Source organism: Pyrgilauda ruficollis, unplaced genomic scaffold (assembly GCF_017590135.1).
Source record: "Pyrgilauda ruficollis isolate IOZ18807 unplaced genomic scaffold, ASM1759013v1 scaffold280, whole genome shotgun sequence".
In the NCBI taxonomy this organism is placed as follows: Eukaryota; Metazoa; Chordata; class Aves; order Passeriformes; family Passeridae; genus Pyrgilauda; species Pyrgilauda ruficollis.
In genome coordinates, this window is record NW_024524156.1 from 173,776 (window position 1) to 197,639 (window position 23,864).

At 60.6% G+C, this 23,864-nt stretch overlaps 1 protein-coding gene across 4 annotated transcripts in view; it reads right to left on the reverse strand.

Annotated features, from left to right (window-relative positions):
- LOC121356090 (cyclic AMP-dependent transcription factor ATF-7) overlaps window positions 1–23,864 on the reverse strand; it is a 43,170-nt gene that overhangs the window by 19,098 nt on the left and 208 nt on the right. For all 4 annotated transcript variants that reach the window (XM_041472175.1, XM_041472173.1, XM_041472174.1 and 1 more), the window contains exon 2: window positions 12,134–12,192. In XM_041472175.1, the coding sequence (XP_041328109.1) occupies window positions 12,134–12,181 (48 nt within the window). In that variant the 5' untranslated portion in view covers window positions 12,182–12,192. The remainder of the gene's footprint in view (window positions 1–12,133; window positions 12,193–23,864) is intronic.

Below are 23,864 nucleotides of genomic sequence, written 5' to 3' on the forward strand. Positions count from 1 at the left end.
TGTTGTGGGAAAAAAAAAAAAAAAAAAGGAGGAATAAGAATAATAACCAAACTCTGAGGAATCCCCGGCCCAGCAGCCCCACAGAACATTGTGCAAAGCACCAAAATTGAGATTTTTTTTTTTTTTCCCCTTCTCCCTTGTTTGCTCAGATAAATTTTTTTGGTAGGATACTCCCCAAAGTTCCCTGCCATTTTGCACAAAGAGCTAAGCGGGTTCTGGAGCCCGCCCCATCCCACCGCGATCCTCCTTGGCCAGAAGGGCAGAGCTTTTAACTGGGAGTAGGTAAATAATTTAATTTACATTTCTATGGCTTCGCTTATCCCAAAGGGCTTCTCAGGCACAGCCCCCTCCCGGAATGCAGGTGTTGGGCAGGGGGGAGGAAGCATCTGGCTCGGTACGTGAGGAGCCAAGGACGTCCGGGGCAAAACCCTCCAGCGGCTCCGCATTCCGCGGCCCTTTCTCATTTTCCCCTTGAATTTCAGGGGAATCTCCCCGGGCAGAGCCGAGCTCCGGGAGCGGAGCTGGCACAGGAACGCCGGGCACGGGGCGATCCCGTGGGATTCCTCACCACCAAACCCAGGGATCTCCCGAGCTCTGGGCTTTGGGAAGGAGCAGACGGACGAGCTGGGTTATGGAGCACCTGGGCTGGAGCAGCGCCGTGGTTTGCACAGCTGGGCACAGCTGGGCACAGCTGGCTCCACGGAGCGGATCCCCAAAACCCCGCGGGATGGGGTTTTTGCACCCCCAAAACCCCGCGGGATGGGGTTTTTGCACCCCCAAAACCCCGCGGGATGGGGTTTTTGCACCCCCAAAACCCCGCGGGACGCCGCGATCCCCGAGCACGGCGGAGCGCTCTGAAACCCCGCTTTCCTCTCCATCCGAGCGCGGGTGATTAACAGCCGGGTGTTAATTACGGCTGCCGCGGGAGGCGAGGGCAGCGGCCCCCGGTGACGGCCGGGGTGAGCAGGGCTGGAGCCGCCGCGGGAGCGCCAGCGGAGCCGGCCCCGCATCCCCCGGGATGCCGCTCGGGAGTGAATCACGGTGCCAGCCCCGCGTCCCGGCAGCGCCACAGCCCCGCCGAGTGACCTTGGGCGGGCCATCAATCCTCGCCCGGCCGCACACGGCCCCGCACGGCGGGGAGGCGGCGGGGCCGCGCACGGAACCAGCCCGGGAACAAAGGCAGTTACGGGGCCTTCCCCAGGGCACCGACAGCCCCCTCCCCAAACAGCCACAGCCCCCTCCCCACGGCACTGACAGCCCCTTCCCAAAACAGTCACAGCCCCTTCCCCACGGCACCGACAGCCCCCTCCCCAATGCACTGATAGCCCCCTCCCCACGGCACAGCCCCTTCCCCAAACAGCCACAGGCCCCCTCCCCACGGCACCAACAGCCCCCTCCCCAATGCACTGACAGCCCCTTCCCCAAGGCAGTCATGGCCCTTCCCAAATGCAGCTACGGCCCCAGATGTCGGCTCCACGACCCCAAAACAAACCCTAACCCTAATCCTAACCAAAACATCAGTTCCACGACCCCAAAACAAACACTAACCCAAATGCCACAACCCTAAAACAAACCCAAACCCTAACCCAAACGCCACGACCCTAAAAAAAAAATCCTAACCCAAATGTTGGCTCCATGACCCCAAAATAAATCCTAACCCAAACAAACCCTAACCCAAACATCGGCTCCGTGACCCTAAAACAAACCCTAACCCAAATGTCAAGTCCAGGACCCCAAAACAAGCCCTAACCCAAACTCCATGACCCTAAAACAAGCCCTAACCCAAATGTCAAGTCCAGGACCCCAAAACAAGCCCTAACCCAAGCAAGGCCTAACCCAAACGTCAGCTCCACGACCCCAAAACAAGCCCTAAGCAGAGGGGGCTCCGAGGGAGCCGGCTGTGCCCAGGCTGGGCTGGAAGCGCCGCCGTGGCTCAGCCTTGACCTTGGGACTCACCACAATCACTCGGAGGATGCCACGGCCCCATTCAGCTTTTTAAGGCCCTGGAATGGTGATTTCCTTCAATTCAGCGCAATTTGGGAATGTGCCCACCCATTCACGGAGTGGAGCCTCTGCTGATGGCTTTGTCGCCTGGAAAAGGGGTTTTTGTGTGGATTTATCTCCTGGGGAAGCTGCAGCAGCAGCAGCAGCTGCCTGGGAAGGGCAGCAGGTCAAACACAAAGAGAATTCGAGTCACTCCGAGGTTTGGGGTTTGTCCCCTGTAACGGTGGCGTGGAGGGAAAAGCTGCGGGGACCCACGGATCCAGAGGTGCCTGGAGTTAAAAACCACCCAAAAACGGGGAGAGGGAATTACTGAGGGGTGGGAGAGGCACAAAACAGGGGGGCAAACTGAGATCTGGGGACATTTGGGAAGGAGCTGCAGGAATCCCTGGGTCTGGCCGTGCCCCAGGGGAGCCGTGGGTGTTTCACCCCTGAGGTGTCCCAGGCCAGGCTGGGGCAGTGCAATCCTGTCCTGCACCCTCCCTGTCCATGGAGCTCCCAGAGCTTCCCCAGAGCTCCGTTTCCACCCTGCAGGTCCCCTCACCTTCCCCATGCCCAGAACCAAAGAACCAGAATTTTCCCATCCATGCCACCCTCGATCCCTGTATAAAAACTCTTTTTTTGTGCTTCAATTCCTGTATAAAAACTCATTTTTGTGCCTCCCCCTGGAGATTTTGGCCATCCTGCAGCTCCCTTCCCTCCTTCCCTGCCCCTGCTTCCCACATCCAGCCGCATTCCCGGCTCCTGCCTGCGCCGAGCCGTCAGCACTGCGGTAATTAAAGCTTTTAAAAAAGGAGAGCAGCAGCAGCAGCAGCAGCAGCAGAAAAAAAATCGGCGTTTGCCTCTTTTTGCCTCTCGGAAGAGCCACCTGTTTTATCGGAACGGGGATTTATGGGCACATTAACGCGGAGCTGCTGCTCCCACCCTGATGAGTTCTCAGTGACCCTCTTCTCCCCGGAGATTTATGGTTTCTCCCAGCACACTCCCATGCCTGACTCCATCCTGCAGCTCCCAGATCCCTCTTTCTTCCCCCAAAATCGTCTGCAGTCAGTTTTCAAGAGGTGCTCGGTTTTTCCAGCCAGGGGTTTTGTGGCAGAGGCTCCTTGCTTTTCTCCCTTTTCCCAGCAGGGACTCACACGGGGAGGTTTGAGCCCAGTCGGGATCGGGCTCGGGGAGCAAACACTGACACAATCCCGACACAATTCCCAGCAAAGCCGGAGCCTCCCAGCAGCACTTGGCTCCCAAATCACGTCCTGACAGCCCCAAACCTCCCACCTGCAGCCCCTGGGCAGACCCAGCCCTGAGGGGCTCGGAGCACCTTTCCAGCAGCTCCCCCCACATCCACGGCGAGGTGCTGGTGCAGTGATGTGGAAACACAAAGCCAAGGTCACCAAAACCCATCCTTGAGGAGTCTGAGCCGCTCCTCCTGCCCAACTGCAGGCAGTAAAACCTCGCAGGGAGCAGAAGGCGTTGGAATTCTGCTCTGGAGCTCTGCAGAGGCCGGGGCTCTGCGGCAGCACCAGCCCGGCTCTGGCACGGGGCTTTAACAGCAAACCAGGGCTGGGCATTGTCTGCCCAGCCCCAGAGCCACGAGCTGGGGCTGATCCCCAGCTCCAGGCACGGGCAGGGAGCAGGGCAGGAGGGAGCTGCAGGGGTGCTGCTGGGCAGGGAGGGCTCAGAGCTGAGCCCTGGGCACTGCAGGGCACCGGGAAAACCTCATTCCCGAATTCCCGGCACTGCAGGGCACCGGGAAAACCTCATTCCCGAATTTCCAGCACTGCAGGGCACTGGGAAAACCTCATTCCTGAATTCCTGGACCTGCAGGGCACCGGGAAAGGCTCATTCCTGAATTCCTGGACCTGCACGGCACCGGGAAAGGTTCATTCCCGAATTCCCGGCACTGCGGGGCACCGGGAAGGGCTCATTCCCGAATTCCCGGCACCGCGGGGCACCGGGATCCCCTCCGGGTGACTCCGCAGGTGCCGGAGCCCCACAACAAAAGGGCAGGGGAGGGAAAAGCCCTGACGGAACCATCACATCAGCGCTCCCCTCCATTCCCGCTCCTCGGGGCTTTATTCTCCAGACGAGGGGTTTGAGACACGACTCAGCCCCTCGTCTGCAGCCGGGGGCGATGCTCTGAGCCCCTGGCCACCGTCCCGGTGAGCACCAAGCCCTCCCCCGGCCCCGCAGACACTCCCGTTTACAAAATCCCGAGATAACACCCCAAAGCCCCCCGGCCGCTCCCGGCTCGCAGCTCCTTGTGCGCTGCCGCAAAGCCCCCCCAGCCCAGCCCGGCCCAGCCCTCTCGCACAAATCTGTATTGTCTGCATCTCTATTCCCTGCGGGGATTTTAGGACTTTAATGTTTTTATTGTTTTAATCCGGCATATAAAAGATTAAAAAAAAAAATCACTTGAGCACGGCAGCTGGGCCGAGCGCAGGAAGCCGCGGTGCTTAAGCAGGTGTTCAAGCGGCGCTGGGGCTCCGAGATTTAGGGAGGATGGAGGGGCGGGAGGAGCCCGAGCCGCGCTCGGCCTCTCCCAGCCCGAGTTTCGCTTTTGTGCCGCGCTCCGCGAGCGCGCTTCGGCCGAACCGCAGCCCGGAGCCCGGGCAGCGCCGGCCCCGCTCGGCCCGGCCCCGCTCGGCCCGGCCCCGCGGGGATGCTGGAGCCTGGCCCGGGCTCCGGTCTTTAGGAAAAACCCCAAATGTGGTTTTTTCCTCTGCTGAGCCCCTCCATCCCCAGCCCTTTGTGCAGGAGGACGTGGAGCCAGCCCGGAGCGCCCACCCCGCTCCTGCCGGCACTGCCAGCCCCCTTACGGACCCTGAACCCCCTTTACGGACCCTGAACCCCCTTTATGGACCCCGACTCCCCTTTATGGACCTCGAGCCCCCTTTACGGACCCTGAACCCCCTTTATGGACCCCGAGCCCCCCTTTACCGACCCCGAACCCCCTTTATGGACCCCAAACCCCCTTTACCGACCCCAAACCCGACCGCAAGACAGGCTCTCACACACAGCAGCGAGAAACTGAGGGCGAAAACGTCAGCAAAAAAAACCCCGAAAGTCCAAAACACCCGAGTGACAATCCCACGTATTTCTCTAAAAACACGGCATTCAAGGGCTTTTTCACCCTGCTGCCGGCAGTTCTGGACCCCTGGAAATCGGGACACGCTGTGTCCTGTTTGCCCGCGCTCCAGTGCTCCCAGTATTCCCAGTGTTCCCAGTGCTCCCGCTGCCAGAGCCGCATGCATCCCGCGGCTGCCGCAGAGGGGCGGAGCGGCCTCCGCAGCCAACAAAGCATCCTTGGGAGAAAAAGGGCGGATTTCGGGCTGGGAGCGAGCGGGGGAGCGGCTCGGGAGGCAAACCCCGATTGTTTGGGTGTTTAAATAAAAGCAGGGCACGGGGAAAGCTGCCAGTCCTCCCCAGCCCACGGAACCCTCGGCACCAGCGGGGAAGGGACCGACCCCGGCACGCTCCCCCTCCTCCTCCTCCTGCCTGGGGTTTTTAAATCGTGGAGTGACAGCTTGGCTGGATTTTAGACAGCAAGTTTACAGAAAATCCTGCGAACTCAGGCACCTTTTTGAGGGCTGGATAAATCCTTCTCCCTCGCAGCCCCACCCCTGCTGCGGTGCTGATGCTGGGATATCCATGATGCTGATAACGAGGTCTTTGTCAGAGCTGCTGCTCCGAGGAATAAGTGATTTGTTCTCACAGTAAAATAAAAAGGATTTACAGTTGTCTCAGAGCAGCAGGCAGGGAGCGAGCGAGGCTTCAAAACCAAACAGCCTTGACTTCAAAATGCTGGGTTTAACACCGGGAAATATTGCACTTGCCAGGAAAACACCCAGAGCTCGGGGAGGGAGGGAAAGCTCAGACCCCGAGGCTTTGGCAGCTTTGGCTGCACTTTGAGACCCCTCCCTCCCCGGCCAAGCAGCCCCCACAGCCACAGCCCCATTTCCGTGGGTTCTAGGGACAAACAACACGCAGGATTCGCAGTTCCCGAGAGAAACCCAGGCCAGGCCCAGCTCTGATCCGGGCTCAGGCTCCAGCTTTGGTTCAGAGCTGCTTTCTGCTGCTCCCCGAGCCCCCGAGCACAGAAACGCCCGAGCCTGGCTCAGCTCGAGCCTGGCTCAGCCCGAGCCTGGTTCTGCCCGAGCCTGGTTCAGCCCGAGCCTGGCTCAGCCCGAGCCTGGCTCAGCCCGAGCCTGGTTCTGCCCGAGCCTGGCTCAGCCCGAGCCTGGTTCAGCCCCTGGCAGCACAATTTGCATTTCTGGGACAGAGCAGAGCTCCAGGTGAGGACCTGGCTCAGCTCCCTCTGCCCAAAGCAGCAACTCCGTGGGTGTGAAAGGCTCTAAATCCAAACCAGAAGGAGCCACCCCCTGTGAGGGCACGGCCCAGCTCCTGCAGGGGATTTCTGCAGCCCTGAAGAGAGGAACCCTCCCTGATCCTGTTCCCAAGAGAGAGGCACCCTCCCTGATCCTGTTCCCAAGAGAGAGGAACCCTCCCTCCCTCCTCATTCCCTGCTGCTGCTGCTGCGAGTGGAGACCAGCCCCGGGGCTCAGCACAAAAACACAAACCCAAATAAATCAGAAATTCAACTCATGAGAAACCTGAGGAGCTCCAAACCTGCTCGAGGGGCACGAGGACGAGTAGTAAACCCAGAGTAAAGCCCTGAGGAATGCCCACGAATCCAGGGGCTGGGATGCTCTGCGGAGTGCACCCCAGACCAGTACTACCCTGAACCCAGAGCCACCCTGAACCCAGAGCCACCCTGGGCCAGTGCCACCCCTGGGGCCAGTGCCACCCTGGGCCGGTGCCACGCTGCCCGTGGCTGGAGGCCAGCACGGGGCCAGGATGAGCCGTGCACCCCTCGGGAAGGGAGCAGGGAGAAGCCTGAGCAGGCTTTGCAGCAGAAATCCTTCCCTGCAAGGACACTGCGGCACCGAGCTTCCAGCCTCATCCCGGCTCGTTCCCGGCTCGTTCCCAGCCCGTTCCCAGCTCATCCCGGCGTCCCCAGGAGCCCGGCAGGGCTGGGGCAGTGCTGGGAACCGCCCGGGGTGACCAGCCCGGGGCTCGGAGCCGCTCGTTCTCCCCGGGGCACGACCCGGGGCCGGTGCCCCCCAGAGCCTCGGGAAACCGAGGCTGGCCCCGGCTCCCGGCTGGAATTTGGGACACTGCCCAGCCCGTGTCCATCCAGCACTCAGGACACTGCCCAGCCCGTGTCCAGCTGGAATTCAGGACACTGCCCAGCCCGTGTCCATCCAGCACTCAGGACACTGCCCAGCCCGTGTCCATCCAGCACTCAGGACACTGCCCAGCCTGTGTCCCCAGCTCCGGGTGACAGCCGAGGCCGTGGCCCGCACGCGCTCCCGCCACAGAACGCTTCCAAGGACTGCCAAGGAATCCCGGCCAGAGGAATGATAAAGATTTTAACTTACAGGAAATGCTGCTATTAAATAATATTTAAGTCTTAATTATATTTTAAACCGGCCATTTTAGAAAAAAAGAAGTTCTATTACGGTGCTTTTGTAGTTAAAGGTCTGTCAACATTTCCATTTTAAACCTTCATTTCTAGGGGGTTTATAATTTGGCCATAAAAATTCATTCTAGGCTGGAACTTGGCAAACAGGGGCTCAGCCTAGGAGCAATATTTTTTATTATCCAATTTGGTTTAAATTGGTTTGGCCGTTTTTAAGTTATAGGAGTGTAAAAAATAAACGTTTACTGGTTTCAGATGCCTTCTCAAGCTTATTATTATTCAAAATTAGCCTTCCCCCTCCCCACCTCCAAAAATACCTTTGGCGGGAGGTGGGGAGATGGCTGGGCTCTGCTGACAGCCCAGGAGTTACGGCCCAAATTAATCCAATTCCCCCTTTTGCTGCCAAGAGCCCCAGAGCTCCTGGAGCCAGCCCCGCTGCCCCCGCGGCCCTGCGAGGCTGCAACTCCTGCAGCTCCCACCCCTGCAGCTCCCACCCCTGCAGCTCCTGCAGCTCCCACCCCTGCAGCTCCTGCAGCTCCCACCCCTGCAGCTCCCATCCCTGCAGTTCCTGCAGCTCCTGCAGCTCCCACCCCTGCACGGCCTGCAGCTCCCACCCCTGCAGCTCCCCCCCCGGCCGCTCCCATCCCTGCAGTTCCTGCAGCTCCTGCAGCTCCCACCCCTGCAGCTCCTGCAGCTGCCACCACAGGAGCTGCTCCCGGGGCCAGGATCAGGCTGGTACTGGGGGAACTGGTCCCTTGCTGGCCGTGGGATGAGGCTGGACCAGGAGCAGGCACAGCTCAGGGGCCACAGCTGGGAACCCCAAACTGGGAATCCAAACTGGGAACCCCACACTGGGACCCCACACTGGGCACCCACACTGGACACCCCACACTGGGAGCCCACACTGGGAGCCCACACTGGACACCCACACTGGACACCCCACACTGGACACCCACACTGGGAACCCCACACTGGACACCCCATACTGGACACCCCCACTGGACACCCCACACTGGACACCCACACTGGGAACCCACACTGGACACCCACACTGGACACCCACACTGGACACCCACACTGGACACCCACACTGGACACCCACACTGGACACCCACACTGGACACCCACACTGGAAACCCACACTGGACACCCACACTGGACACCCACACTGGACACCCACACTGGGAACCCACACTGGACACCCCGGAGCAGCCAAGGCCAGGGGGGCACGGTGCCAGCCCTCAGCAGTGCCAGGGTGATCTCCCTGCTGCCTGGCAAGGGGCAGGGCCGTTCTCCCCCTCCCCAGACCCCATAAAATGAGTAACCCACTGCGGTTTGGGCCGTGCAGCCCCAAAGCCCAGCTCAGCCAGTGGCAGGAGCAGCCTGGCCTCATCCATTACTGGGCAATAGAGATTTAAGGGATAATGGCCATGGCAGCAGAGTATACACAGCAATAAACTGCTTTTGAGCTTGGTTAAATGCCAAGTGATGCTGAGGCTCGACGCCATAAACATTATTTCTATTATATGACAAGATAAGAGGATACAATAAACCAGCAAGAAGAGAAAAAAAAAAAAAAAATCATTTTCTGGCCTTGTGAAAAGTTCTGGGCTCGGCGTTTCCTGGAGGCTGCACAAAGCAGCACCTCCGAGCAAGGGTTTAGGGGGAATAAATTGGGAAATTAAGGGGGGGTTTAAAAAGCAAACGATTGTCTGAGGAAATGGCCTGGATAACTGGAGCTCTGGAATTAGGGCCGGAGGGATGATTTGTGTGCCCTGTAAAGGGAAATGCTGCGGAGGGCAGGGCTGGGGAAGCTGCACTCCCTGCTCAGGATATTCACTGTATTCAGTATGTTCAGTATATTCAGTATGTTCAGTATATTTCAGTATATTTCAGTATATTCACTATATTCCCTATATTCACTATATTCCCTATATTCAGTACATTCAGTACATTCAGTATCACAGCCCTGCCGCTGCCCTGGGCAGCAGGAGTGGCCAAACAGGTTCATTAACAGGGAGATTCCTCCTCAAGGATGCTCAGGAGAGCCAGGAGCACCCCAGGGTGGCATCTGCGGGGTCCCTGAGGGGCTTTGGGGCCCTTTTCCCAGGGGGGAGACAGAGCCAGACACGGGGGAACCTCCCGGGGCAGCAGCTGAAGCCCCCAGCCCCAGAGCTGTGCGCTGGATGCCTTAATGAGCCAGCTGAAGGTTTAATTTCCTAATTAATGAGGTGGAGCTGTCCCACTGCACAGAGCTTGGGAACAGCTCCCTGTTCCAACAGCAGGGCCCAAATTCCCCCAAACCTGAAGGTTTCATTCCCAATTCCCCCAAACCTGAAGGTTTCATTCCCAATTCCCCCAAACCTGAAGGTTTCATTGCCCAATTTCCCCAAACCTGAAGGTTTAATTCCCTAATGAACCATGTGGGGCTGTCCCCCTGCCTAAAGCTGCCCAACACCCCCAGTCCCAGCTCTCAGCCCCCGGAGTGGCTGGAATTGAGAGGTTTGGGGATGACAACAGCACCCAGCACCAGGAATGGAGAGCTTGGGGGTGATCAGCAGCACCAGGAATGGAGAGGTTTGGGGTGATCAGCAGCACCAGGAATGGAGAGGTTTGGGGTGATCAGCAGCACCCAGCACCAGGAATGGAGAGGTTTGGGGTGATCAGCAGCACCCAGCACCCGGAATTGAGAGCTTGGGGGTGATCAGCAGCACCCAGCTCGATTTCACCAGGACATCCCGGCTCCAGGCTCCCCCCGTGCCTCCCAGGGCCACGCTGGGGCAGGGGCTGCCCAGCTCCCCCCGCTCCCGGCAGTTCCCAGGGGAATTCTCCAGCTGTCCCTGCGGGGAGGCTCCAGACACCCGACCTGGGCAGGATCTGCTGCACGCCGCGAGGCAGCTGGGCACGGGGAATCCCAAAATAACCCCCCTGCAGCCCTGGCAACCCCAAACATGTTTACAGCCCGCTGCACCCCCGGGCACAGCGCTCGGGGCTGCTCCGCGCCCTCCTCGCTGCCTCTGCAGCTTCTGCTGGGTGGAAACGGGAAAAGGGGAAGAAAAGGAGGGAGAAGGAGGGAAAAGGAGGGAAGGGGGGGGAAAGGGAGGGAAAAAAGAAGAGAAAAGGAGAGGAAAAGGGGTTTAGGGCATTAATGATAGGGCTGGTGTCAGCTACAGAGGGAAGGAAGCAGCTGCTGGGGCAAATCATGAAGTGACCCCAGGACATTCCCCCACCCCAGCCCTACTGTCCCTGCTCTGCGGGCGCTGCCCTGGATCCCCATCCCTGCCCCGGATCCCCATCCCTGCCCTGGATCCCCATCCCAGCCCTGGAACCCCATCCCAGCCCCGGATCCCCATCCCAGCCCTGGATCCCCATCCCTGCCCTGGATCCCCATCCCAGCCCTGCCCTGCTCTGAAGGACGTTCTGGGAAAAGCAGGCTGAGGTCAGGCTGGATCCCCATGAATCACCCCGCTCGGAATTACCAGGATTCCAGCATTTCCATATTAACATGAGGAATTGTCGGAATTACCCATAAGCAGCAGGCTGGAACAGCCAGAGGAGGAAGCAGCCACCTTTATATGTCATTTGTGGGAGATTGTGGGAGATTAAATTTAAATACATTGTTGTTTGCCTTAATTGCTTGTTTGAAGCCGATTTTAGGGCTGTGTGACTGAAGGGCTCACACCATTAAGTGCTCAAACACAGCTAATACATTTTATAAATGGCCTGCACAATTTCACAGGCAAAGAAGTTTCAGATAAAAAGCAGCCTCCCCAAAAAAAAAAAAAAAAAAAAAAAAAAAAAAAAAAAAAAAAAAAAAAAAAAAAAAAAAAAAAAAAAAAAAGAAAATAAAAGAAAAGGCAAAAGGAGGAAGTTCACCTGCAAGGGGGGAGGGAAGGATCTGCATGAGGCTCGTGCCACAATGACCAGAAAGCTGGGAAACCCTAAATATGTGTTTTTAAATCAGCAGGAGTTCCATGATCCCCCAGTGTCCAGCAGATCCCACTAAACCAGCAGGAATTCCACAATCCCCCAGTGTCCAGCAGACCCCACTACATCAGCCCCAGCAGCAATTCCATCGTCCCCAGTTCCTCCCAGTACCAAGCACAGGGAGCCCCCGAGCTCATCTTTGGGATGGCACCATTTTCCCTGGAAAGGGAAGGAAAAGGGGATGGGAGCAGCATTTTCCCTGGAAACAGAAGGAAAAGGGGATGGGAAGGTGAGGCTGGAGGAGGATGAGCCTCCCCCACCTCTCTCATCCCAGGAAGCTCCGCAGCAGCTCAGGGAGGAGGAATTCCGCAGGGCACGGGAGGAAGCCCATCCCAAAATAGCATTTTGGGGACCATCTCCCGTCACCTGTCACATTCCCAGCTGCTCCAGAGGAGGAACTGGGAGCCTCCTGGCTCTGGAGGGCCGTGGCTTTATCCAGAACGGGGGGCACGGCCCAGGGGGGGCCGTGGCACAGGAACCAGCCCCGGTCCCGTTAAACCAAAATCCCATTAAACCCTAAAGCCAAAGCAGCCAAAATCCCATTAGACTGTGACCCCAAAGCCAAAGCAGCCAAAACCCCCAAGCCAAGCAGCCAAAACCCCCAAGCCAAGCAGCCAAAACCCCAAAGCCAAAGCAGCCAAAACCCCCAAGCCAAGCAGCTGGTACCTGTCCGCAGCCCGGGGCGCCGCACACGAAGGGCCTGTCGTCACCCATCCTGCAGCAGCCTGGGGAGAGAGAAGGGAGAGAAATCCTTAAACAGCCCCAAAAACCCCCAAAGCACCCGCGGGAGCTGCCCCTCTGCTGGGACGGAATTATCCCGGCCAGGGTTTAGGGTTTGGGAGGGACCGGGTGGGTTTTTCCAGCTGGAAGGGAACCTGGAAAGGTGTGGGAGCATCACCCAGAGGTGTCCTGCAGCTCGGTGTCACCTCCTGAGGTGGGGACAATGCCCAGCCCCCCCAGCACGGCCCCCCTCGGTGTTCAGGGGTCAGGGAACATCCTGGCACCCCCGGGGATCCTCAGAGCCAGCCCTGGAATCCCCCCACACGCAAACAAATCAGCAGGGACAGTGGCAATGCGCAGAAAACAAAGTGCGAGCGAGCAGCCATCAAATAAATCCACGGCCTCTCTCTGCACCGGTTATATTTTCAATGGGAGAGAACTAAAATTTGTCATTTAATTAATTAAGGGATTATAGGAGTGGTGCTCCGTTTTACAAGGCAATAATCGGGCTCCCCAGTGGGTAAACTACAAGGCTGATGGCAGGGGCAGTTTATCACGGATTACAGCCAAGGATAACAAAACACTCACTCCTATTATGCTACAAGTGAAGCTGTTCTCATTAATAAAAAATAAGAGTAAATAAAGTAAAACCCTCCCCCCAGTCTCAAACTCGAGAAACAACGGTTCCCTCCTCCACCCACTGATATTTTTACAGCAGGATTTCACAAAGCTGTGATAAAGCCAACGCTGTCTCCTCGGGGGGCTGCTCCGGGGGGCTCCCAGCACCTCCAGGCTGGGATGGGCTGGAATGCCAGCGAGGGACGGCGCTGGGGGACAAGGGCTTGCACTCGCAGCCCCGAGGGCTGCTCTCTGGTATTTTTAGGAGCTGTGTGAGAAAGAGCTCCAAGAATGTGGCAGGGAGAGCGGCAGGAGCTCCTGCTCCCCGGGAAAGGAATCAATGAGCTGCTGCAAACGAACAAAACCGGCGGTTTTCTGCGGCAGGAGGTGAATTCCTCCCCCAGCCACGGCAGCGAGGCCCAAAGGCTGAGGAGAGAGGAGCTGTGATCCCACAGAGCAGCTGGGCTGGATGTGGGGCTGCGTTTATGGAGCCAGACTCCGGGGGCTGTGCAAACAGGAGTGGGGATAAATGTCCCTGCCACCGACAGGAATGGGGATAAATGTCCCTGCCACCGACAGGAATGGGGATAAATGTCCCTGTCACCCGTGGCACGGGCTGGCAGCCAAAGCCCTGCCCGGCCCAGGGGGAACAAAGGCACCCAAACATCAGGAACGGCCCCAGAAATCCCAAAAGTGACACGGGGGGGCAGAGCAGGGGACAGCAGCAGCCCAAGGACAAATCCCACCCAGGCCTTGAGGTGACACCGGAACTCTGGATGGATCCAGCTGCTCCTGGCTGTGTCAGGAGGATCCCCCCATTCCCAAAACAGGATCCCCCCATTCCCAAGGCAGGATCCCCCCGTTCCCAAAGCAGGAGCAGCCGCTCTGGGCTGCGCACACACGTGTGCTCAGATTTATGTCACGTTTAGCCAGGATAAATTCCCCCATAAATCCTGCCCTCGGGAAGAGGCCGAGGCAGGAGCAGACTGGGTGCCGGGAGCTCGCTCTGTCCCTCTCTGGCATGACATGGCACTGCTGGGATGGCTTTGGAGTGCTTTGGGAAGGGGAAAGGCACACACAGGCTGCTCTGGGGGAGCTCCAGGGGCATTTTCACCCGAACCAGGCTGGGATCACCCGTGCTGGCTGGAAATGAACCTGCCCGAGGCCCAAGGTGCTCCCCATGCCCCCGGCCCTGCACAGGACAGGGGTGCGGGTGGGGACAGCCCGGTGGCACAGGGTCACACCCACAGCTGGGCTGGCCTTGGCTCTGTCGCCGCAGCCATCCCAGCCGGCCTGCCCTCACACGTCCTGGGATGGGGAAGCTCCCACGGGGCTGCTCCAGCTGCGCTGGAGAAGGAGCAGAGGCTGGGAGCCAGGATTTGGCAACCTGAGTCTCTTGTGTCCTGCCAAAGTCAGGAGCCACTGGCCCCTCGTCCCTGGGGTCTCCCACACTGCTGTGGCCAGCTGCAGACCACCTGGCTTTCTGCAGCACCTCAAATCCCCATGAACAACACCAAAAGCAACAAAAAATCACCTCTCCTTAAACCTCAGCGTGAAGACGGAAGGAACTCCCTGGACCTCAGCCCTGCTGAATGCTGGGCACAGAGCTGGGAAATGCTCTAAAAATAAGGTTCTATTGTTGTCCTGGCACGTGACTCTGCTGCAGGAATGCTGGTGCCCAACGCCTGCATCTGGGCACTGCAGGGTGGGCAGGAATGCACTGGGATTGCACTGGGATTGCACTGGGAATGCTGCAGGCCCTGAAAAACACTCAGGGGGATGCAGACACTGTTCTGTGCCAGCTGGGATTTCTCTCCAGGACAGATCCCTTTTCCAGCAGGGATCCCTTTTCCAGCCGGGATCTCTCCAGGACAGATCCCTTTTCCAGCAGGGATCCCTCTCCAGCACTCTCTCCCCTACCACCACCACCACAATTCTGGGTTATGCCCGTAAACCATGAGGATAAACCTCACATTAATGTGACCACAAAATTAAAGCTGAGGGCTGCACCAACCATGAACCAAAACCAGCAGGGCTGCGAGAGCCACCTCCTAAAAATAGGCTCGGCCTGAAGAGGCACAAAGCCAGGCTGCTGGCACAGGCTGGGCCAGGAGGAGCTGCACGAGAGAGGGGCAGGGGGCAGGCAGGGCCCACTGAGGCTCAGGCCAGGAGCTCCTGGAGCTGGCAAGGCTCCCGTGGCTGCCTCAGCCCATCCTCAGCAACTCCTGGGGCTGGGCAGAAGCCAGGCGTGGCTCCCTCAGCCCATCCTCAGCAACTCCTGGGGCTGGGCAGCAGCCAGGCAAGGCTCCCTCAGCCCATCCTCAGCAACTCCTGCCTGGGCTGAGCCCTGCCCTGAGCTGGTGTGGGGAGCAGGAGAGCAGCGACGGAGGGGGACAGAATGAGCTGGCACGACGGCTGCGTGCTTTTTGGGGCAGTCTGGGGATAAAACCCCATTATGGGGTTATGGGGTTGATTCTCATAGCCCAGCGAGTGCCAGGCCAGCCCAGCTCTGCGGGGTTAACTCCTGGCCAGGCCAGCCCAGCTCTGCGGGGTTAACTCCTGGCCGGGCCAGCCCAGCTCTGCGGGGTTAACTCCTGGCCAGGCCAGCCCGGCTCTGCGGGGTTAACTCCTGGCCAGGCCAGCCCGGCTCTGCGGGGTTAACTCCTGGCCGGGCCAGCCCGGCTCTGCGGGGTTAACTCCTGGCCAGGCCAGCCCGGCTCTGCGGGGTTAACTCCTGGCCGGGCCAGCCCGGCTCTGCGGGGTTAACTCCTGGCCGGGCCAGCCCGGCTCTGCGGGGTTAACTCCTGGCCGGGCCAGCCCGGCTCTGCGGGGTTAACTCCTGGCCGGGCCAGCCCGGCTCTGCGGGGTTAACTCCTGGCCGGGCCAGCCCGGCTCCGTGGGGTTAACTCCTGGCCCGGCCAGCCCGGCTCCGTGGGGTTAACTCCTGGCCCGGCCAGCCCGGCTCCTCCGGGCGGCTCTGCCAGCCCGGGAGCCGTGCCAGGAGCACAAACAAACCCATTCAAACACAAACGGCGCCCCAGGCACCGGCCCAGCCCCGAGCGCGGGCAGGGGGAGAGCAGGGAGAGCCACAATAAACGGGATTATTATGGATGGCTGCAGATCGGGGCTGGAGCAGCCTCTGGCTTCCAGGAGAACACACAAACCCCCAGTGGCAGCCCCGAATCGCTCTGGGGGAGCAGCAGGGAGGGAAGGCGGCCCCGACTGCCATTTCCAGCCCGGGGGAAGGAAGCACAGGGCTGTGCCCCGGGCTGTCCCCCAGACTGTCCCCCAAGCTGTGCCCCCGGACTGGCCCCCAGGCTGTGCCCCCAGACTGTGCCCCCGGGCTGTCCCCCAGACTGTCCCCCAGACTGTCCCCCAAGCTGTGCCCCAAGCTGTCCCCCAGGCTGTGCCCCAAGCTGTGCCCCCGGACTGTCCCCCAGGCTCTCCAGAACCTCCGAGGTTTCTCCTGAAAACTCGAGGAAGGAAGCAGAGTGCTCGAGGCCGGCCAGGAAAGGCTCCCGTGGTTTTCCTGAGGGCAGTCGTGGCCAGCCCTGAGCTTCCCGAGCCTCTGGACGGGCTGGGGTCAGCAGGGCCACCCGGGGAGGGCAGGGACACAGCCCTGCCCTGGCCAGGGCCCGCTGTCCCCTCCGGGTGCCAGCCCGGGGGTCACTGTGAGCACCGTGATCCACCCTCACAGGAGGGAACAGCGAGCTCGAGCTGTTCCTTCGAAACACCGAGGGAAAAGCGGGAGTGGGGTCCCACCTGCTCTGAGGGGGCAGGTTGGCTCCTCATCCTCATCCTCGTCCTCATCCTCATCCCTGCTGCTGTGGGACCTCAGGGTGATCCGGAGCTGTGGGCACCGGGCCAGGGCTGCTCCTGGGGCTGCTTCTGCCCCTCAGAGCGATCCGGAGCTGCCCACACCAGGCCGGGGCTGCTCCTGCCCCTCAGAGTGATCCCGAGCTCCACACACCCGGGGCTGCTCCCAGTGCTGCTCCTGCCCCTCAGAGCCGTATGGAGCTGCCCACACCGGGCCAGGGCTGCTCCTGCCCCTCAGAGCAATCCGGAGCTGCCCACACCGGGCCAGGGCTGCTCCTGCCCCTCAGAGCAATCCCGAGCTCCACACACCGGCCCCGGGGCTGCTCCGGCCCCTCAGAGCAATCCCGAGCTCCACACGCCGGCCCCGGGGCTGCTCCTGCCCCTCACAGCAATCCCGAGCTCCACACACCGGGCTCAGCGCTGCTCCTGCCCCTCAGAGCGATCCGGAGCTGCCCACACCAGGCCGGGGCTGCTCCTGCCCCTCAGAGCGATCCGGAGCTGCCCACACCCGGGGCTGCTCCCAGCGCTGCTCCTGCCCCTCGGGGTGCCCACAGCTCTCCCTGCCTCTCCTCGCCCGGATCCACCCATGGAAATTGCGAAAGACTTTCAGTTTTGCAGGGAGAGGCCCCCCCAGGGCGGCTCTTGGGCCCAAACTCCGACTTTCAAGTTATTTTGGGGTGTGAGGGAAGGAGGGAGAGTGTTTGCTTTGTAACCAAAAAGCTGCGAGAGCTTAAAATTGTCGTGTGGGAAAGGAGGCCAAGAGCCCGGGCTATAAAACCTGCTTTGGAGGCACAACACCCTCACGCTTCGTGGGCTTGACAAAGCAAAGCAAACCCAACTGTATAAACTGGAATATTGGCAGGGAATTCGCTGGAAACAAATCCCCCCCAGCCACAGGGTGTTTAACGAGAAAGCTCAGCCAAGTCCCAGCAGCTCCCGCGGGCTGGGCCTTTCTGGGTGTTCGGGCTCAGAGAGGATCCCCAAAAAGCCAAAACCTCATCGCCCCAGGGTGTCGGAGACGTGCAAAACCCTCATTTCTTGCTGGGAAGTGCCTTAGAACAGCCTTGGGGTGGCCCAGTCCTGTCAGGGGTGGCACCATTCCTGTCAGAGCCTCTCACCTGGCCCTCAGGTGAGCCCACAGTGGGTCCCGGAGCCCGCCAGGAGCAGAGGGGCTGCAGAGCAACCCCGGGGGCTGCGGGGACAGGGACAGGGGCACTGTCACCGTCCTGTCACCGCAAAGCAAAGCCGGCCACTGACCCCGGCCTCGGCCAGAGCACTGGACAGGGATTCGGGAGCGTCTGGGCCCTGTTTGGTGGCAGCTGGTGGCCCTGGGACCTTCGGAGCTGCAGGGAAGTCCCTGAGGCTGGAGCTGCCTCCAGGAGCACCGAGCAGCCTCCAGGAGCTCTGAGCCACCTCCAGGAGCTCCGAGCCACCTCCAGGAGCTCCAAGCCACCTCCAGGAGCTCTGAACCACCTCCAGGAGCTCCAAGCCACCTCCAGGAGCTCTGAGCGGGCCCCAGGAGCCTGGAGCAGCCTCCAGGAGCTCTGAGTGACCTCCAGGAGCTCCAAGCCACCTCCAGGAGCTCCGAGCCACATCCAGGAGCTCCTAGTGGCCTCCAGGAGCTCCGAGCCGCCTCCAGGAGCTCCAAGCCACCTCCAGGAGCTCCGAGCCACATCCAGGAGCTCCGAGCCACATCCAGGAGCTCCGAGCGGGCCCCAGGAGCCGCCTCTGGGAGCTCCGAGCCACCTCCAGGAACTCCGAGCCACATCGAGGAGCTCGTGGCAGCCTCCAAAGATCTGAGCCACCTCCAGAGCTCTGAGCAGCCTCCAGGAGCCCAGAGCTGCCTCCAGAGCTCCCAGCCCTGTTAGACCCGGAGCTCCACCTGTCCCCAGGGCACGACCCGTGCCTGACCCCGGCACAAAGCACAGCCCGAAGCCCAAATTGCTGCAGGAAAATCTTTCCTCCCCGAGCAGCGATTTCCCGGATCCGGGGTGGCCTCGGCTCCGGGGCGATCCATCTCGGCGCTGCCGAGATCTACGGCAGCGCAGGGAAATAATTCAGCTTTACGGGAGGAAGGGAAGGCCTCGGAGAGCCACTGCTCCTCACCCGGCCCGGGTAATTACACGAGAGCCGCGGCGGCCTCGGAGAGCGCAGTATTTTACCTCGGAAATGCCTGAGTGACCCAGAAACTGGAGTCCCATTTCCTGAAATTATTTCACCACTTCAGAGCCCTTGTTTCAATGAAAGCTGCTGCAAACGAGGCATGAGAGCCCCGAGCTGAGCTGGAACATATTTTCCCTGCCGACATGTGTGGATGGTTTGAAGGGAAGAGCAAAGTCAGGGCTGCGAGGAGCGGGAGAGCCCGGGGTGAGAACGAGCACCTCGATAAAAACCCACACGTGAACCCCAATAACGGAGCCAGGGCAGACAGGGAGCCCCCACTCTGACATACAAACATTCTGTCCCACCTGTTATCATCCCATCCCACCTGGGCACTTCCCTCTGTTCAGCTTTCAGAGGCTTTTAGGGGCCACCATTTGATGCACGAGCCCTAAAAATCCGAGGGGAGAGAGAAATGCTCCAGGCAGAAGGGGTCTGCAGAAGGGGTCTGCAGAAGGGGTCTGCAGAAGGGGTCTGCAGAAGGGGTCTGCAGAAGGGGTCTGCAGAAGGGGTCTGCAGAAGGGGTCTGCAGAAGGGGTCTGCAGAAGGGGTCTGCAGAAGGGGTCTGCAGAAGGGGTCTGCAGAAGGGGTCTGCAGAAGGGGTCTGCAGAAGGGGTCTGCAGAAGGGGTCTGCAGAAGGGGTCTGCAGAAGGGGTCTGCAGAAGGGGTCTGCAGAAGGGGTCTGCAGAAGGGGTCTGCAGAAGGGGTCTGCAGAAGGGGTCTGCAGAAGGGGTCTGAGCTCCGAGCGGGCCCCAGGAGCCGCCTCTGGGAGCTCCGAGCCACCTCCAGGAACTCCGAGCCACATCGAGGAGCTCGTGGCAGCCTCCAAAGATCTGAGCCACCTCCAGGAGCTCTGAGCGGGCCCCAGGAGCCTGGAGCAGCCTCCAGGAGCTCTGAGTGACCTCCAGGAGCTCCAAGCCACCTCCAGGAGCTCCGAGCCACATCCAGGAGCTCCTAGTGGCCTCCAGGAGCTCCGAGCCGCCTCCAGGAGCTCCAAGCCACCTCCAGGAGCTCCGAGCCACATCCAGGAGCTCGTGGCAGCCTCCAAAGATCTGAGCCACCTCCAGAGCTCTGAGCAGCCTCCAGGAGCCCAGAGCTGCCTCCAGAGCTCCCAGCCCTGTTAGACCCGGAGCTCCACCTGTCCCCAGGGCACGACCCGTGCCTGACCCCGGCACAAAGCACAGCCCGAAGCCCAAATTGCTGCAGGAAAATCTTTCCTCCCCGAGCAGCGATTTCCCGGATCCGGGGTGGCCTCGGCTCCGGGGCGATCCATCTCGGCGCTGCCGAGATCTACGGCAGCGCAGGGAAATAATTCAGCTTTACGGGAGGAAGGGAAGGCCTCGGAGAGCCACTGCTCCTCACCCGGCCCGGGTAATTACACGAGAGCCGCGGCGGCCTCGGAGAGCGCAGTATTTTACCTCGGAAATGCCTGAGTGACCCAGAAACTGGAGTCCCATTTCCTGAAATTATTTCACCACTTCAGAGCCCTTGTTTCAATGAAAGCTGCTGCAAACGAGGCATGAGAGCCCCGAGCTGAGCTGGAACATATTTTCCCTGCCGACATGTGTGGATGGTTTGAAGGGAAGAGCAAAGTCAGGGCTGCGAGGAGCGGGAGAGCCCGGGGTGAGAACGAGCACCTCGATAAAAACCCACACGTGAACCCCAATAACGGAGCCAGGGCAGACAGGGAGCCCCCACTCTGACATACAAACATTCTGTCCCACCTGTTATCATCCCATCCCACCTGGGCACTTCCCTCTGTTCAGCTTTCAGAGGCTTTTAGGGGCCACCATTTGATGCACGAGCCCTAAAAATCCGAGGGGAGAGAGAAATGCTCCAGGCAGAAGGGGTCTGCAGAAGGGGTCTGCAGAAGGGGTCTGCAGAAGGGGTCTGCAGAAGGGGTCTGCAGAAAGCCCAGGTGCTGCAGCCATGGCTTGAGCTGTGCTTTGGTGGACAGCAAAGCCCCCATTCCCCCACAGGAGTTCTCAAAACTCCAAGTGAAGCTTTATGGGATGGAGCACCAGCACCCTAAAGGAGTCCTGCAGGTTTTGGGGACAGGGAGATGCCAAAAAAAAAAAAAGGAAAACAAAGGAAAGGTGAGGGACAAGCCCAGGGAGGGGGAGAGCATCCCTTGGGAATTCCTCACCACTTCCAACCTTTCCTCCCTGGCTGCAGCACAGCTCGGTGCTGAACGAGGGGGGAAGAGCAGTTTGGGAAATCTGGCCTTGATTCGCGGTGCCAGGAACGGGAACAGAAAAACAAAAAAAAGGGAAAGAAAAAGAAGGCCCCAAGAAAGTCCGAGGATAAATAAATCCAAACAGAGGCGCAGCAGCATCACGTGGGATGCAGCAGAAAACGAGTCCAAAGCCAAAGGCAAGGCAGAGCTCCTTCCCTGACACACAGAAGCACGCCGTGGGCACGGGGCCTGGCCGGGGAGCCCGAGCAGCCCGAGCAGCCCCCAGCCCGAGCAGCCCCCAGCCCATCCAGTCCCCAGCTCATCCAGCCCCAGCAGCCCCAGCCCGAGCAGCCCCAGCCCGAGCAGCCCCCAGCCCATCCAGCCCCCAGCTCATCCAGCCCGAGCAGCCCCAGCCTGAGCAGCCCCAGCCTGAGCAGCCCCAGCCCTTCCAGCCCGAGCAGCCCCAGCCTGAGCAGCCCAAGCAGCCCCAGACTTTTCAGCCTTTCCAGCCCTTCCAGCCCTTTCAGCCCTTCCAGCCCCAGCCCGAGCAGCCCCAGCCCATCCAGCCCCAGCCCTTCCAGCCCCAGCCCTTCCAGCCTTTCCAGCCCTTCCAGCCCTTTCAGCCCTTCCAGCCCCAGCCCGAGCAGCCCCAGCCCATCCAGCCCCAGCCCATCCAGCCCCAGCCCTTCCAGCCCTTCCTGGGATGCTGCCAGCAGCTCCCAGGGCTGCTCTCCCAGGACATTGCCCTGCTCAGGAGGGGCACCAAGCTCAGCTGGACCCCACCCCATCGCTCTGGCCATCCCCCACCCCTGCTGGTGCTTCCTCTCTGCAAGTTCCCCATTTCCCAATGCCAGGGGGATTCCCATCCCAAATCCCCCTGGGATCCACCCTCCGGCCCGGCTCAGGGGGATTTCAGAAGAAATGGGAATAAAGACACAAATCAGGAGCTGGAGTTGTGTTTTAGCCACATCTTTGGCTTTGCCGTGGGATCCCACGGCAGCGCCAGGCCTGCCCCGAGCAGGAACTCCTGCACCTGCCCGGGTGGGCTCAGCGCCTCTGGGAGCACCTGGCACCTCAGCTGAAGCCCAGCACACCACAGGGAGCTGCTGGGAAACGGGGAGAGCCCTGGGGAATAAGGAACCTCCAGAAAGCAGAAATAAAACAGAAAGGCACGTCAGAGACGAGCCCCGGGCAGAGCGAAAGAGGAATCGCAGAGGAGGTTTGGCATTCCCAAAGTTTGTGTGCAGCCTTCTCCTGCTCCGAGAGATCCCAGGGCTCTGCTGCACAGCCCAGGGATGCAGGAAAACACGGATGAATCCCGGGAAAAGGCTGAAATTCCTGGTGGACACAACCCACCGGGGAAGTGCCCAGTGTCCCACAGCTCAGAGCACCAGGGCACCCAAAACCAGAAACTCTTCCACAGGAAAAGGTTTTGGGTTCCCAAAGCAGGCAGGCCTGTGGGAGAGCGCCTGCCCACTGAAACCCCAAGCAACCCAGAGCAGCAGGACCAAAACCCTTCCCTGAGCAGTGCCCTGAGCCCTCTGGGGACGGACCGGAGCGGGGCTGAGTCAGGAGCTGAAACGAGCAGGGAGCAGGGATGGGGACCCCCCGATCCCCCCTCAGGGAGCAGGGGATGGGGATCCCCCTGATCCCCCCTCAGGCAGCAGGGATGGGGATCCCCCCGATCCCCCCTCAGGCAGCAGGGATGTGCCCCTGCCCTGCCCCAAGGACCCTGCTGCTCTGAGCCCCTCTGCCCACCCTGGACACTGCAGCTGCTCCCGGGCTCTGCTGAGAGACCCCCACCACAGAACCCCCCAGCCCAGCTGGGACCCTCCCCAGAGCTGTTGTAGGGACAGCTCCCTGGGAAGCATTCTGCTCCCAGCTGGAGCACCCCTCGGGATAAACGGGAATTCCTGCACTCCGTGCCACTTCCACACGGATAATGCTCAGAGGGAGCAGGACAGGGACACTGGGGACACCTCGGAGGGGACGGCGAGCGGGGAGGGAACAGCAGCAAAGAAAGGGGCAGGACGGGGAGACGGAGCAGGAACAGCACCGTGTGCTCACACCTGAGCCAGGAGTGTGTGCTCACACCTGAGCCAGGAGTGTGTGCTCACACCTGAGCCAGGAGTGTGTGCTCACACCTGAGCCAGGCACCAGCGGTGTGTGTGTGCTCACACCTGAGCCAGGAGTGTGTGCTCACACCTGAGCCAGGAGTGTGTGCTCACACCTGAGCCAGACACCAGCGGTGTGTGTGTGCTCACACCTGAGCCAGGAGTGTGTGCTCACACCTGAGCCAGGAGTGTGTGCTCACACCTGAGCCAGGTACCAGCGGTCACACCTGAGCCAGGAGTGTGTGCTCACACCTGAGCCAGGCACCAGCGGTGTGTGTGTGTGTGCTCACACCTGAGCCAGGCACCGGCAGTGTGTGTGTTCACACTAACAGTGTGTGTGTGCTCACACCTGAGGCAGGCTCTCCCTGCCCTCCCCCGGCCGGGATCCCACCGTGCCAGGGAAGGTGCAGGTGCAGGCGAGCCCCGCTGCCCCCAGCCCTCAGTTCCTCCAACTCCAGCTCCGGCCGTGTGCCCTTCCTGCTGCTCCCTGCCCCAGCGCCAGGGCACGCAGCGACCCCCGGCTCCCCCAGCGCTGCCAGGGGCTGCTGCAGCCCCCCGCATCCCCCCGGGTCCCCTGACAGCCCCTCCGCACCCGCCTGGACCCCCAGCAGATCCAGGGCTGCGGACCCTTCCCCACCCCAGAGCACAAAGTCCAGCTTTGGGGTCCCCCATTCCGGGACTCCCCAGTGCCCCCAGCCCCACTCCGGGGCTCCCCTCCGCCCCTCACAGCCCCCAGCCCCATTCCGGAGCTCCCCTCCGCCCCTCACAGCCCCCAGCCCCATTGCTGGGCTCC